Source organism: Agelaius tricolor, unplaced genomic scaffold (assembly GCF_023055355.1).
Source record: "Agelaius tricolor isolate 1412-34295 unplaced genomic scaffold, bAgeTri1.0.p SCAF_7, whole genome shotgun sequence".
Classification (NCBI taxonomy): Eukaryota; Metazoa; Chordata; class Aves; order Passeriformes; family Icteridae; genus Agelaius; species Agelaius tricolor.
In genome coordinates this window covers 45,582,784-45,595,795 of record NW_027269267.1, presented here as the reverse complement: position 1 = coordinate 45,595,795, position 13,012 = coordinate 45,582,784, and the positions used below count along the sequence as shown (strand labels likewise).

Below are 13,012 nucleotides of genomic sequence, written 5' to 3'. Positions count from 1 at the left end.
CTTCTGTCAGAGATCTCCCTCAGAGAGATCTCCCTCAAAACACACAGAGTTTTAAGTAATTGCAATTTTACTTAGAAAAACCCACAACCCTGCCATTTATCACTTTTATTTACATCTTTTTCAGATTGTGTATGCTCTTCAGACTAGTATTTCAGCCACAACTATTATTTCAGCATCTCTGCTCCTTAAAAAGCTTTTGCAGTACATAAATTCCTACAGTATTTTCACTTGTGCATAGAGGGATCCTAGCATTAGATCAGGGGTTTCAGCTCATACAGCCCAAACAATCCTTACTCCCTGCTTTGTTTAGGTAAACTTTTTAATAGGCTATGTTATTTTTTGGGTGCTCCCTCATCAGCATTCACTTTTTTTCTTCTTTTCAACCTATAGACGGACTAAAACAAAATATCAAAGTGAACATTTTGAGACCTGTTTAATCTCTGTAGATATACTTTCCTTATATACATATGAAAAAACCACAATGTAATGCAATACAGGGATGTCACAATTGATAAGTAATACCTATCAGACAGCCCAGAACCAGTTCCAGATGCTTGTTATTGTTTCATGGGTACTCTCACTAGCATGGTGTAAAAAACAGCTTCAACTATAACAATCAAGACAGATACTATCACTGCCAGGCTATGAGTCGTGCACATGAATTTTATTGGTCCTTAGTGTACAGGAGTAACTGTGTGCTGCTGCTGATGTACTCAATGACTGACAATGTGCCAGCCTGTGCTGTTAGACCTGACCCTCTTCACTCTCAGAATGACTCTTTCTTACCAAGAACCAAAAGCTACTTCTGAGATGTACCTAATCAAAGTAGTGTTTTCATGTAAAGATTTGACTTTGAGTAAAAATCCCTAAGTGGGATCAATTGGAGCCTAAACAACATTTCACATCTGTGTTTTCCTGAAAGGCAAGATGAAGAAAAAGTTAAAAAAAGTTACATAATTATCAATCATACATCCCAGTATGGCTTTTTACACATTTCTTTGACATATACCATTGGGTTTTGACATTTTGCTTCTCTGTGTATCAAGAAACCCCAATCAAAAATTTCACCATCAAAGTTGTGTAACTTTTGGATTTGGATATTAGCTTATTATTTCTTAATGTCAAAATTGCAGGGCAAAGTTAGACAAGATAATAAGCAAAATGAAGCTTTTAAAATACTGAATTACCTGGATGAAAATCCTTAACTACTTTTAGAAATCAGTTTAGGAATGATATACACTCCTGAAACAGTCAAAACTTACTAACATGTTTCCAAGTCCTAGTATTTCCCTGCAGAAGTCTCATTAAATTAAGCAGCCAGAGAGGAGAAATGGGATTCTTACTCATGAAACCCACAAGGCCACTGACAATCTTCCTGGAGATCTACTACCAGCTGTTACAATAGGGCAAATGAATTATTGTATAGGTTTTCAGTATTCACCTGAAAATAAAGAAATTAAACCCTTCAAATGTTTAAGCAATCGATCTATTTGACATACTCAGATTTTTTTTTCAAGCCTTGAAGGTAGTTACATCAAGAAGAAAGACTGGATGAGACAGGGCAACACAGTGTATTCTCATGGTGAGAGAAGCACACTTCCAGCCCAAACAAACTCTATGGTGGGACAATGCAAGAAGACTTAATTCTCCCAGACTTTGCCTTTCTCAAATCCCTTAATCTAGGGGCCTATCATCTTTTTCCAAATATTGTTGGAGAGAAGGAAATGACTATGTTCCAAAGGGAACATAGTCTTCATGGGCTTCTCAGTCCAGAAAGGTAGGAGCTGATGGTGTAGTGCTGGTACACCAGATCTCAGATGCAGAAACATAACGTAGAGCATTATTATAGGTTTTATTCATGAAGTTTCCCTATACTGCTGAGTAGCAGCAGACTGTTCCATGAATCAGAACAAGGAAATCACCCCCCACCCCAATACACCTCCTCAAATGTGCTGGAAAAGCACACAAAGCTTTCTCTAATGCAGCAGTGACCTCATGCTTGAACAGCAACAGGCACTCTGAACCTTCTCAGGTATTAATAACCTGAAACCAAACAAAATGGATCTGAGAGCTTCACGTGAGCTTTCTTCTCCTCCAGGATGTCAAGAGCATCCATGCCTGTCAGGAAGAAACAGCAAATGTGTACTTTAAGACCCTTGAAAAAGTGCTCACAATAACTCAATCTCTGAACAGAGCCAAGAGAACTCAAGAGTAGAAATCCTTCCTCAGGCCTGTTCCAAACAATGCCCCCAAATGCAAGAGGCCAATAAGACAAGGATGGACAGTGGGTACCATAAGTACAAAACTAAACCTGTGATACTAGTTTGGCTCTCCAGTGTGAACAACACTAAAAAACTTGGTTGAGAAAAAAGAAACCAAAAAACCAAACCCCAATACCAAAACCAACCAAACAAGACTGCAACATAAGAGCAAGTAACAAGTGCTTTATAAAATCACTGAAGAGAAATATTTTCCTCCAGGGAAATATATTTGATCTACTAAGAGTAATTACAGAAAAAGAAAAAAAAAAAACAACCACACACTTGGGAACCCACATCAAAATTTTTATTCACATCCGAGTAGTCTAAGATTGTATGAACCAGTCGTCACCCAAAGTGACCAGATTCAATGTGTGGCGATTCAAAAAGGAAAAGTTAGCTGCACTCAAATGAGAACAGGTGGCACTGGCCAAGCTCTGCATCACCTACAATTGCATCCTGATCTGAAAAAGCAACATAGTAAATAAAGCATGACACTGACACAAAATTCGTTTACCACAGGCAGTAGAGTTTTGATAGTCGAAACTAATGGCAGCAGCAGTTTTAGCCAGATAATTCCCAATCTCCTGTATTTGTACCATACACCTATGATCTTGCTTAGAGACCTTTTGAGCTATTGCAGCACATCATCCATTTGGCCAGGTACTGTAGAATAAGGTGGCAGCACTCAGCTAATTCCTGCTCTGCAATTCAAGAGCTAGATGTAGTTCTGTCCCTTGTGACTAGACCTGCAACAGTGTTAATTCATAAAGGACAGCAAACACCTTCCTCATGCATGAGTAGCACACTGCACAAAGGGCGTGTGATTAGTACTGCCAAGAAATATTCTACTATATATCAAGACACTCCACTGTGTTCTACACAGAATAGCATCTTCATGATAGAAAGGAACATCACTCTAACTGGTATAAGGAATGCAAGGTCTTTCCTCTGACCAAAGTGTAGATTAAAACCAATGGGAGGATTGCAGAAAAATAATTACCACCAAATTCATCTCATGTCATGTAACAGATTTTGCTAAAATTAATTCCAACTGCCACAACCCTTAAAACCTCAAAAACAGAACTTCAGTTATGAGTGTTTATCACCAATATCTTTAAGTTGCAAAATAGAGAGACTGTTGAGCCTACTAAATCATGCCTGATGCAGCATAACAACAGCACATTTTGTCACAAGTCTAGAAAGGGCAGAGCATCTCCATTGTAACACTACATGCTTTCTTGAACAGCAGTGACAGAAGTGGAAGCATTTAAAACAACCAAAAAACCAACCCTTTCACTTTACAAGAGCCTCCAGAGAACAAAGGTGGATGTCCCCTTTTGGCTGGAGGGATAACTTTCAAATGATCCCTCCATAATTACTGAGCAGTGCTTTCAATTTTAATCTAAACTTAGAACTTGAATGCTATGGATATTGCAAGGAAGAACAAAATCCACTGGCTGGATTCGATTATTTCCACAAATGAACAGAATTTCACTGTGCAGAGAAGCTGCAGCTTGTCCTAATTTGTGCCTAGTTTCCACATGGAAAACTTTAGTCTGGAATTTATTAACAAAGCAAAGCCCCTCTTCATACCATAAAGCTTATAAACATAAGAGCAACTGTGAAATACTAATCTAACAAACATGCCTAACAAATGTGGCTACTTCATGACAGCATTTCTAGCAAGGCAATTACTTTCAAGACAAGGAAAAAGCTCAACCCCTCTCACTCCATCACCACGCAAAGTGCAGTGGCAGATCCCTTCCACTGTACAAAGGGAGCTGAATGAACTTCCCACGCACTCGACAGGAGCAGACAGTACCTTCTGGTGGGAGATCCAGCTCAGAAGCAGAGGCATGTCCAAGCAGAGCTGTCAGCAAACCTCAGTGCCATGAACACCAAGACTCAGGAACAGATTCCTGGGATAAGAAAGTGCAGAAAGGATCTCCCTCTCACAAAGGGCTGGCAGTGCTGTCACAGCACTTCCTCAGGCTCGTTTCATGATATCACAGCAGAGCCAGAAATCCGTGCAGCAGCCGTTATTCTTCAAAAGCCAAGCATTTCCTGACTTGGGGCTGGAAGCATCCGCACTGCTGGATTTGAATAATGCACCCCACTCATCATCAAGCTATGTACACTTAAAAACGAACAAAAGAGAAACAGGATACTGCTCAGAAATCAACACCCTGTGCTTTGCTAAGTACTGGGAGTTTGACATCTGTCAATAAGAAAGCAACACAATGTGAGAAAAAATTAGGAGCAACTGGAATGGTTCTCCTTTTAGTTAGTGTTAACTTGCATATCCATGAGATAGGAGAACCCAGCCACAGCAGTGAAACATGAACAGAGATAAAACAAGCTGCATATAATATCCTGCTATGTACCAGGCATTTGTCAAGGAGGCACAGTTCTTATCTTAAAAAAACCCCACAACCAAATGCCAGCCAAAGTGCAGATATCTGTAACTACTCTCAACCAGAAAGAAGGGTGGGAGAGGGAAAAAGTTGTTTTCCTTTAACTGCTATAAATGTTTTTACTGCCATCCAGTTAGTCCAACACTGATCATTCAGACCTGTTGTACTTCTAAAACTGCTGCATTCTGCTGCTTTCCACTCTGCTGACAGAGCTCCACTTCCCGGTTTTCACCATTAAAAATGCATCTTTCCAATAAAAAGATAAAAGACCAGCTTGATGTCATTCAACTTATGCAGTCACACAAGCAATTTGCTGACTTTGTTTATGCTATAGGTATTTAGAAACTAGAACAGAAGAATCTGCCTCCATCAGCTGACTGACTGCTGAAGGAATACTGATATCTTTGTTTTTACAGAAATAAGGAGGATTTTCAGCCAAGAGAAATGCTATCCCAAAGAGAAAGGAGTAACAGCCAAATTACTAAGCATTTCTATAACCCATCTGCACTTACTGTACAGTCTAAAAATAACAGTTTAGAAAACTCCAAGTCAGGTTCTCAGCAGGCACTAATAAGCAGCTGCCATCAACTCCAAATCATTCTGCTGTATGTCTGGGCCAACACAACACGAGCCCAGTAGCAGAAAGCTGGAACACAGGGGCTGGCAGAGAAAGTTTCAGTGAAAGCAGTTTTTGGAGCTTTAAGCTAGCTGCCATCCCTGGCTGCTAGTGCTTTCACATTTCTTCTCTATAGGCTCATGGATTCAGCCTAAACTTAAAGCATCAGAAAACACATTAAAGGATTGATTGCCTAGAGGAACATTAAAGGATTGCATGGAAGAAAGTTTTGCTTTCAGGAGACAGTCTTCCTCCTATTTGCCTGGCCTATATTTTTCCCAGATGACTGGTCAAGACCCAGCTAGGTTTGCTTCTCAAGAGCTGCTACAGAGCAGTGCATGTATTTTACTCTGACATTCAGCCTCATGCCACATACTGGGGAGATCACATACTCCTGCCAAAGGCAAAGCTGAAGACTACTACAACACCACCCTAAAGAGAGATCTTTTTTTACATCAGTAAGCTAAAATGAAATCAAATTCAGTTTTCAAAATAATTCTTATTCAAGACCAACCCAGGAATTACTTACACTGATGAGTTTTGATACAGTCAACAAGCAGAAAAAAGTACCAGAGTTGCACAGCACACATTTAGCAAACCATCACAGTAGCTAATTTGCAGCTGGAAACTTGTGGATCACCTAACACATTCCATGTGCTACACACACACACAAGGTGCTTCTACGCCAAATATCCAAATTTAAGTAAACAGTATAATGATAGAAGGTGGATCAAGTTACTTAACAGGAAAGAATGTCTAAGAGTTACAAGATGGTTTAGATGCCTGAGCAGACAATAGGTGCCTTTCTTAACCAAGCACCACTGTCAAGTGCTTGCATGAAGAAAAAAAAAAAAAAAGAAACCAAAAAACCAAACCCCAATACCAAAGCCAACCAAACAAGACTGCAATGCTGCAATGTAAGAGGCAAGTAACAAGTGTTCTATAATGTCACTGAAGAGACAATATTTTGCCTATCCAAGAACTTCAGGGATGGCAGTGACAGCACAGCCAGACACAAGAGAAGCAGTGCTCAAGCAAGGATGGCTCGTGCACTCAGCATTTTGCTCCTATGTTTAGGCCAGTCAGGCTTGATGCTTTTCCGCCTTTCAGATACAGTCCAAATTCACTCAGCTTGAGTACTCTGCAACCCACAGAAGTGTCAGTACAGAGGTCTCATGATGATCCTTATGCTCTTGAATATGTAGATTAATAAAACAATTCATTTCATCCACCAATTTTATACTTTAAGCATATGGAAGTTTGTGTCCAAGTTTAGGACGCAGTTCCCAGGGAAAGACTTAGCAAAGTACAGCTTGCTTGGAACAGCAGTTCTTTACCCAAGTTCTTACAAACTACTAAAGTACAAATTCAGATATTAGCTAGGAATTTTCTCCTGAAAACTGTGTTTCAGCTTAACTTGGCACTTGTAGTAACAGGTTTATTAAATATGTTGTTTTTAAAACTCCATCATGTTTAACACATACCCTATTTTTAAAAGGGCTTGCCTGAGAAGATAAGGCTGTCACGTGGACAGTCCCAAACAATTAATACATTCTCTGCATTCATTTCCTTTTGAGGGGGTGGTAGGGAAAGTTGGAGAGCTCATTGAAGTATTTTGCCCATTTATGGTCACTATCTACTTCTCCAATACAGATCAGAAGATCATGAACTTCATTTTAGCAGATTTAAAGTGGCAATACTAAAATAAATGCTCCATGCACCACGTTTAAGAAGGTGGTAATTTTTTAATTCTTTAGTTTCAGATAGAAGTTCTCAATATTTTAAATTTAAAATATTAACTAACATGTTGATTCACTATGAAATGAACACACTTTGGTCTGGTTTTCCCTAGCCAAGAGATCAAGATTTCCTTCATGGCAGATCATGAGGAGCCCTAAAGTGAGCATCATCCCAGATTTGGTTAAAACCCACCATGATACCCATGGATGACAACACTTTTATAACTCATTCACTACAATAACCACTTTTTTCTATTATCACTGAAGAAGAAGATGGTGTTTTAATTCAGTGCTGGCTCTGAGAGATGGGAAAAATTAGATTTTATTCAGTCTAGCAGATGTGGGTATGCTTGGTCCAAAAAGTCAGGCACTGAAATAACTTCTAGATCCCTTAATGAGGCTAGAAATTCCTCAATGACTTGAAACCAAGGAGTTCCTTCTTTCCCTAGTTGATGTTTTCCCACAAACTCTCAACTGCAGTGGGAGGTTTCAGACCACAAATTTTCCTTAAAAAAGGTTCTGCTTACAGAAAGTTGGACACCAAGAGCAGTGTCATGCAGCAGGTGATACTGTGGCAGAGACAAAAAGTGTTACTACTGGGTTCAAGGCTCCTTTTGTCACAAGAACAATCACTAAAAAACTGTGAAAGACAAATGCACGTTTCATCAGACAATGTGAACAGAGTATAAAGAAAACAGCTGGCAACCTGGTAGCCTTTCAGCAGCTTTGCCATCACTGCCAAGTAATGTTCAATAGTTTTCTAGTACTTTGGAAACACACATCTGTACACGTTCCAGCTTGTCTGCTAATTTCACAGTTCACAAGAGCAGCTGCCTTGTCTTGTGACAGTATCAAATGCCTCAGCAACCAGCAGCACAATTAACTCTTCCCAGATAACAACCAGCAAAGAACCCAAGCATAAACACAGCAAGGAAGGATTTCAAAGGCATACTCATCCAGATGCTGAATTACCAACTGCTTTGAAATGAGGTGCTGGGAGCTTCCCCCTAACTAGACTTCCTTCAGCACCAAAGTCTCAAACCACCACTTTGCCTAGGAGTCAGGGGAATAATGAATACCACACCTGAAGGCAAAGTTAGCACAGGACAAGACACTGAATACTGCTCTCCCTGGGAGTCACATTAGTCTAATCTTGTCAATCTCTAACTGCTTAAAATATTAAGATTTCATCAGCTTGTTAGTCACTGTAAAGAGAATTAAATCATTAGGCAGTTATAGTATTCAAATGTAAATCCATACAGACACAGCTGGATGGGGAAGTATTTCAAATTTAATAGCTGAAAGTAATTAAATGCATGGTCCTTTTACATTTTGACATAGAGAAATTCTAAAAGAGCTACAGATTTACTGTTACTACTAATAATAATTAAAAAACCAAACCAAAAACAACTCACAAGACCCTGGGGAACAGAAAAGAAAATGCTTTCCCAGAAAGCTTTGATATAAAGCAGTCAATAAAGTAAACAGACAGTAAGGACCTTTCAGAGAAACAGCTTTATAAGGCGACTCTTGCACCAATAGTGACATACATGAAGTAAGCTAAGGGTGTGATAGAGACCCACCATATGTATTTGCAAAAAGTCTGTGAGAGCATTTTATTTTGGTTATAAAAATGGGTTCTACAAAACTGAAGGGGAAAAGGGAGCATAGAGGCACTTAATCACTGTGTAAGTAAGAAAGCACAACAGGTATATACAGTCAAGATGGGTGGGAAGGAGCTGTTTCTGAGCTTATCAGGAAGGTTCTACTCATTTTTTTAGGCAACATTTTCCTATACATCAGGTAAAGCAACTTTTGCACTGCTTCACTAATTGCTATTGGTAGACGCTTCTCATTTCAGTACTGCCAAACTTCATTTTCTGAATTTATTGTGCAGGTATTTCTGCACCAGCAGCTGCACAGCACTGCCTGACAGTATTAACAGTAGGACTTTTGGAATTGGCTTGAGACCACATAGGTAAGAAGAACAGCTAGACTGCATTAAATAACTGCACCTAACCTTTTGATAACAATATTCACAGGAAGATTAGCATTGGCATTATGAAGTCCTAGCAACACAGTGACAAATTAACCCAGGAGTTCTAGAATTTCAGTTCATTATTAATGCAGAGCAAAGCCCACAGTGCTTCAACTTTCATAGCAGCATCTTTACTTTAGTAGTTCTGGGTTTATGTGGCAAAATTTTGGTAGCAAAGGGGACTGCAGGGGTGACTTCCATGAGAAGCTCCCAGAGTTTCCCCAGTTTCCAACAAAGTCAATGCCAGCCAGCTCCAGGACAGACCCACCACCCACCATTGCAGTGACAGTGGTAGTCCCTCCAGGATCATGTGTTTGAGAAGAGGAAAACCCTGTGCAAAGGCAGCTAGGACAGCAAAATGAGAACACATGAGGGGAACAGCCCTGCAGACAACAAGGTCTGTGAAGAAGGAGGGCAGGAGGTGCCCAGGTGCCAGAGCTGAGGCTCCCCTGCAGCCCATGGAGCAAGCATGGTGAGGCAGCTGTGCCCCTGCAGCCCATGGAGATCCATTCTGGAGCAGAGATCCACCTGCAGCCCTTGGATGATGCTACACTGGTGCAGTGGAAGATCAAAGGAGACTGTGACTCCATGGGAAGCCCAGGCTGCAGCAGGCTCCTGGCAGGGACCTGTGGACCCATAGAGAGAGAAGCCAACAGTGAAGACAGTTTGCTGGCAGGAGTTCAGCAGGAGACCCATGCTAGAACAGCCTGTTCCTGAAGGACTACACCCTGTGGGAGGGGCCCAGGCTGGAGCAGCCTGTTCCTGAAGAACTGCACCCGTGGGAAAGACCCAGACTGGAGAAGTTGGTAGAGAGCTTTCTCCTCTGGGAGGGGCCCCACTCTGGAGCACGGGCAAAGTGTGAGGAGTCCTGCTCCTGAGGAGGAAGGAGTGGCATAAACAATGTGTGATGAATCCCCATTCCCTGTCCCCCTGAGCTGCTGAGAGGGAAGAAGTAGAGAAAATTAGGAGTAAAGTTAAGTTCAAGAAGAAGGGAGGGGTTGGGGGAAGGTGTTTTCAAGATTTGGTTTTCTTTCTCATTACCCTACTTTGATTTGATTGGTAATAAGTTAAACTCAAGCTGAGTCTGCTTTGTCCATGGCAGTAATTGGTGAGTGATCTCTCCCTGTCCTTACCTCAACCCACAAGCCTTTTTTCATATTTTCTCACCCCTGTCCAGCTGAGGATGAGCAAGAGCGAGGCTTTAGAGGGTGTCTGGTGTCCAGCCAGAGCAGCCCCCACACCAGTACTATAGCTGGATACCTGTGTAAGGGAGGTTCCCTGCTTGGAAAGGAGAAGGGCAGCACAGTCCTGATGTCTAGGGCTTGGTAAAAATATACTTAGCTGTAACATGACAAATCCCATCATGTGGCTCCTGCCTGGACTGGAAATAGAAACTCTTATTTCTGGTCTGATGGGCAAGGGATGAGAAGGGAAGAGTGATTTTGTCACTGACACAGCAGTGTTCTCGTGTCATATTTAAATAAGTCATTTGGAAGGATAATGCAAATCCCATTCACTTCAGCTTACTACAAGAGTCTCTTTTTAATTTCACCTAAGGTATTACTTGTCATGCTCAGCTGCCATCAAAGCAAGATATGCCTTCAAATAACTTAAAGTTTCAGAAATAGAAATAAGTATGTGGGTTCTCTCATGGAAGTCAACAGTTCTCTCTTGACTGAGGAAATTAAAACTCAGTTTATCCACAACTTTGTCCTTCTACAGCTTATTTTTTACTTCCAATAGCTCAGACTATGAAAGATTTCTCTCTGCAACTGGAAGTTGGCTTGCTGATGAGAGTCAGCAATGAGAACACAAACTATTAACAGAAACCAGAAAAAAGGTGCCCTAAACAGTGAACTTCATTCCTCCTGCTCATCAGCTCTCTCTCCCCTGGGGGAGCTTAGTTGATCTGGGAATTATCTATCTTAGGAATCTATTCTTGGTCATGTCTGAATGTCCTGTTCTCACTGAAGTCAAGCCTGAAACTTGTTTTGCAGAGCCAGCGAGGAAACATTGTATCACAAAAGTTAAACATATTTCTTAACTACCCATTCTGGGATTCCCAGCATCCAAACCTGGAAGACAAGGTGTGTCTCTGTTTGGTGGGATTCACAAGTTTGCCTTCCAGTTTCACCTGTGACACCCACCAGGGCCTCCAAAACAATTCCATACATTTCTATATAGTAGATACTGACAAACTTCAAGGAGAAACAACAAAAATCTCAACTTCAAGGGTAATCTCAAATGTGATGGAAATATACAACACTAGCTAGATTTATTTATTCTCTAGGGAATTTTTAAACTATCTGGCACAGTCCCAAGTGCTGTAGTTTCTGTTTGTTCAAGAGCTCTCAGGAAGCTGAAGCTAGCAAGCATAGGACACAAATTGAATCATTTCTGTGTTTTTGTTCTTGCAAAAACTTAACATCTTGCATAAATTAGGTAACTTCAAAACAGAGTTATAGTACACTGAAGCAGGTTTAACAGATTCATACCTTATCAAGAGAATTTTATCAGAAATTATAAGAGTTCATAAATTAATATGGACTTCAGCTAGAAGCAAAATCCAAAAAATACATAACCCATTTGAGAAAGCACTATAGAACTCATAGACCAAAATGTAATTCAAAGGGATTTACATGAACAGAAATAAAACTGAATATATGGACATCTCCATCCATATTTTTTCATAAAAAGATGACCATTCCACTAGCATGTAAATTTTTTTGGTTGGGTTTTGTTTATTTTTTTAAGTGGGGAAGACCTTTGTGAGGGTTTATGAACCATTGGAGCAAACAATGACAAACTCATAAGTGAAAGTAATAGGAAAATATAGGAACAGGCATGTTTGCTCCCAAATCCAGTACTGGCTATGTACACAGTTTCAAGGTGACAATTCAGAGCAGCTTTCTCCAGTGTCACAACCTGCCCAGCTGAGGTTGCTCCCCCTGTGCTCAAGCCTACAACCCAAAAAGAGATTTTAACATCCTATTTTTCCTCATGGGAACACTGGGAACAACTATCAGACTTGGATGTTTAATTCAATATCACACCTAAAGTACTGCACCTTCTCTACCCAAGCAGAGGATGTATGAAAGGAGACAATTTATGCCATTTATGCTTATGACAATCCCTGTTCAATCTGTTGGACTTCTTCAAAGATGCATCACATATAAACACCAATCTTGGAATTAAACAATTTGGAATTGCTATCAGCACATAACACTTAAAGAAACTGTGTTCCTTTCAGTTAGTAGCAGATTGATGATCATTGTTAGCCCAATTTGTTTAGATGATGCCAGCTCTGAGGCTGACCACAGCAAACAGGGGTTCTAGAAGCACACAATTAAGTAGAGTTGCTGCAAAGAATTTGTAAGCCCCAACAGCATATGGTAAAAAACAACTACTGAACAGCAAATTTAAAACTTGTGCCCTCTTTTCTTAATCAGAACACAAGAGGAAAGCAATCCATGAAATAAGAGCTAATCAAAGGAAAAAGAAAGAAAAACCAAAAAAGAATGTTACACACGAACTCAGTTAATTACAGGGACACAGAACAAAGCCTGTTACAAGTTACTGGATTGACAGGTCTGAAATTTTTATGTACAACCAAGGAATAACAGTCTTTTGAGTTAAAAAAACCAAAACAATCCAAAGTGTCAGAAATTGTCACTTCTGGAGATCAGTCACTGATTTAAGTGGATAAATTGGTACGTAGGAGGATGATTTTAAGGCAGCACTTCAAAGAAACAGATTAGGTAACAACAGATACATGTCATGTAGTAACATCCTGGTATTATACCTTGTTCCAACAAGGGGCATGAAGGTGAAATATAGGGTTTAAGAAACCAAAAGTTTATTTTAAATGCCAAATATACAAATTGTATAAGATTAGGACACTGGTGAAGAACAACTGGAAATCCTAGTATTTTATTAGGGTTTTT

The 13,012-nt window shown here is 40.2% G+C and overlaps 1 protein-coding gene across 3 annotated transcripts in view; it reads right to left on the bottom strand.

The window, feature by feature from the left end:
• TBC1D4 (TBC1 domain family member 4) overlaps positions 1 to 13,012 on the bottom strand; it is a 100,352-nt gene that overhangs the window by 44,635 nt on the left and 42,705 nt on the right. The window contains exon 1 of one of the 3 annotated variants that reach the window (XM_071431070.1): positions 4,084 to 4,229. The exons of the other annotated variants lie outside the window; for them this stretch is intronic. Coding sequence (XP_071287171.1) covers positions 4,084 to 4,119 — 36 coding nt within the window. The 5' untranslated portion in view covers positions 4,120 to 4,229. Of the gene's footprint in view, positions 1 to 4,083; positions 4,230 to 13,012 lie in introns of those variants that run through there. 3 annotated transcript variants of the gene reach the window in all.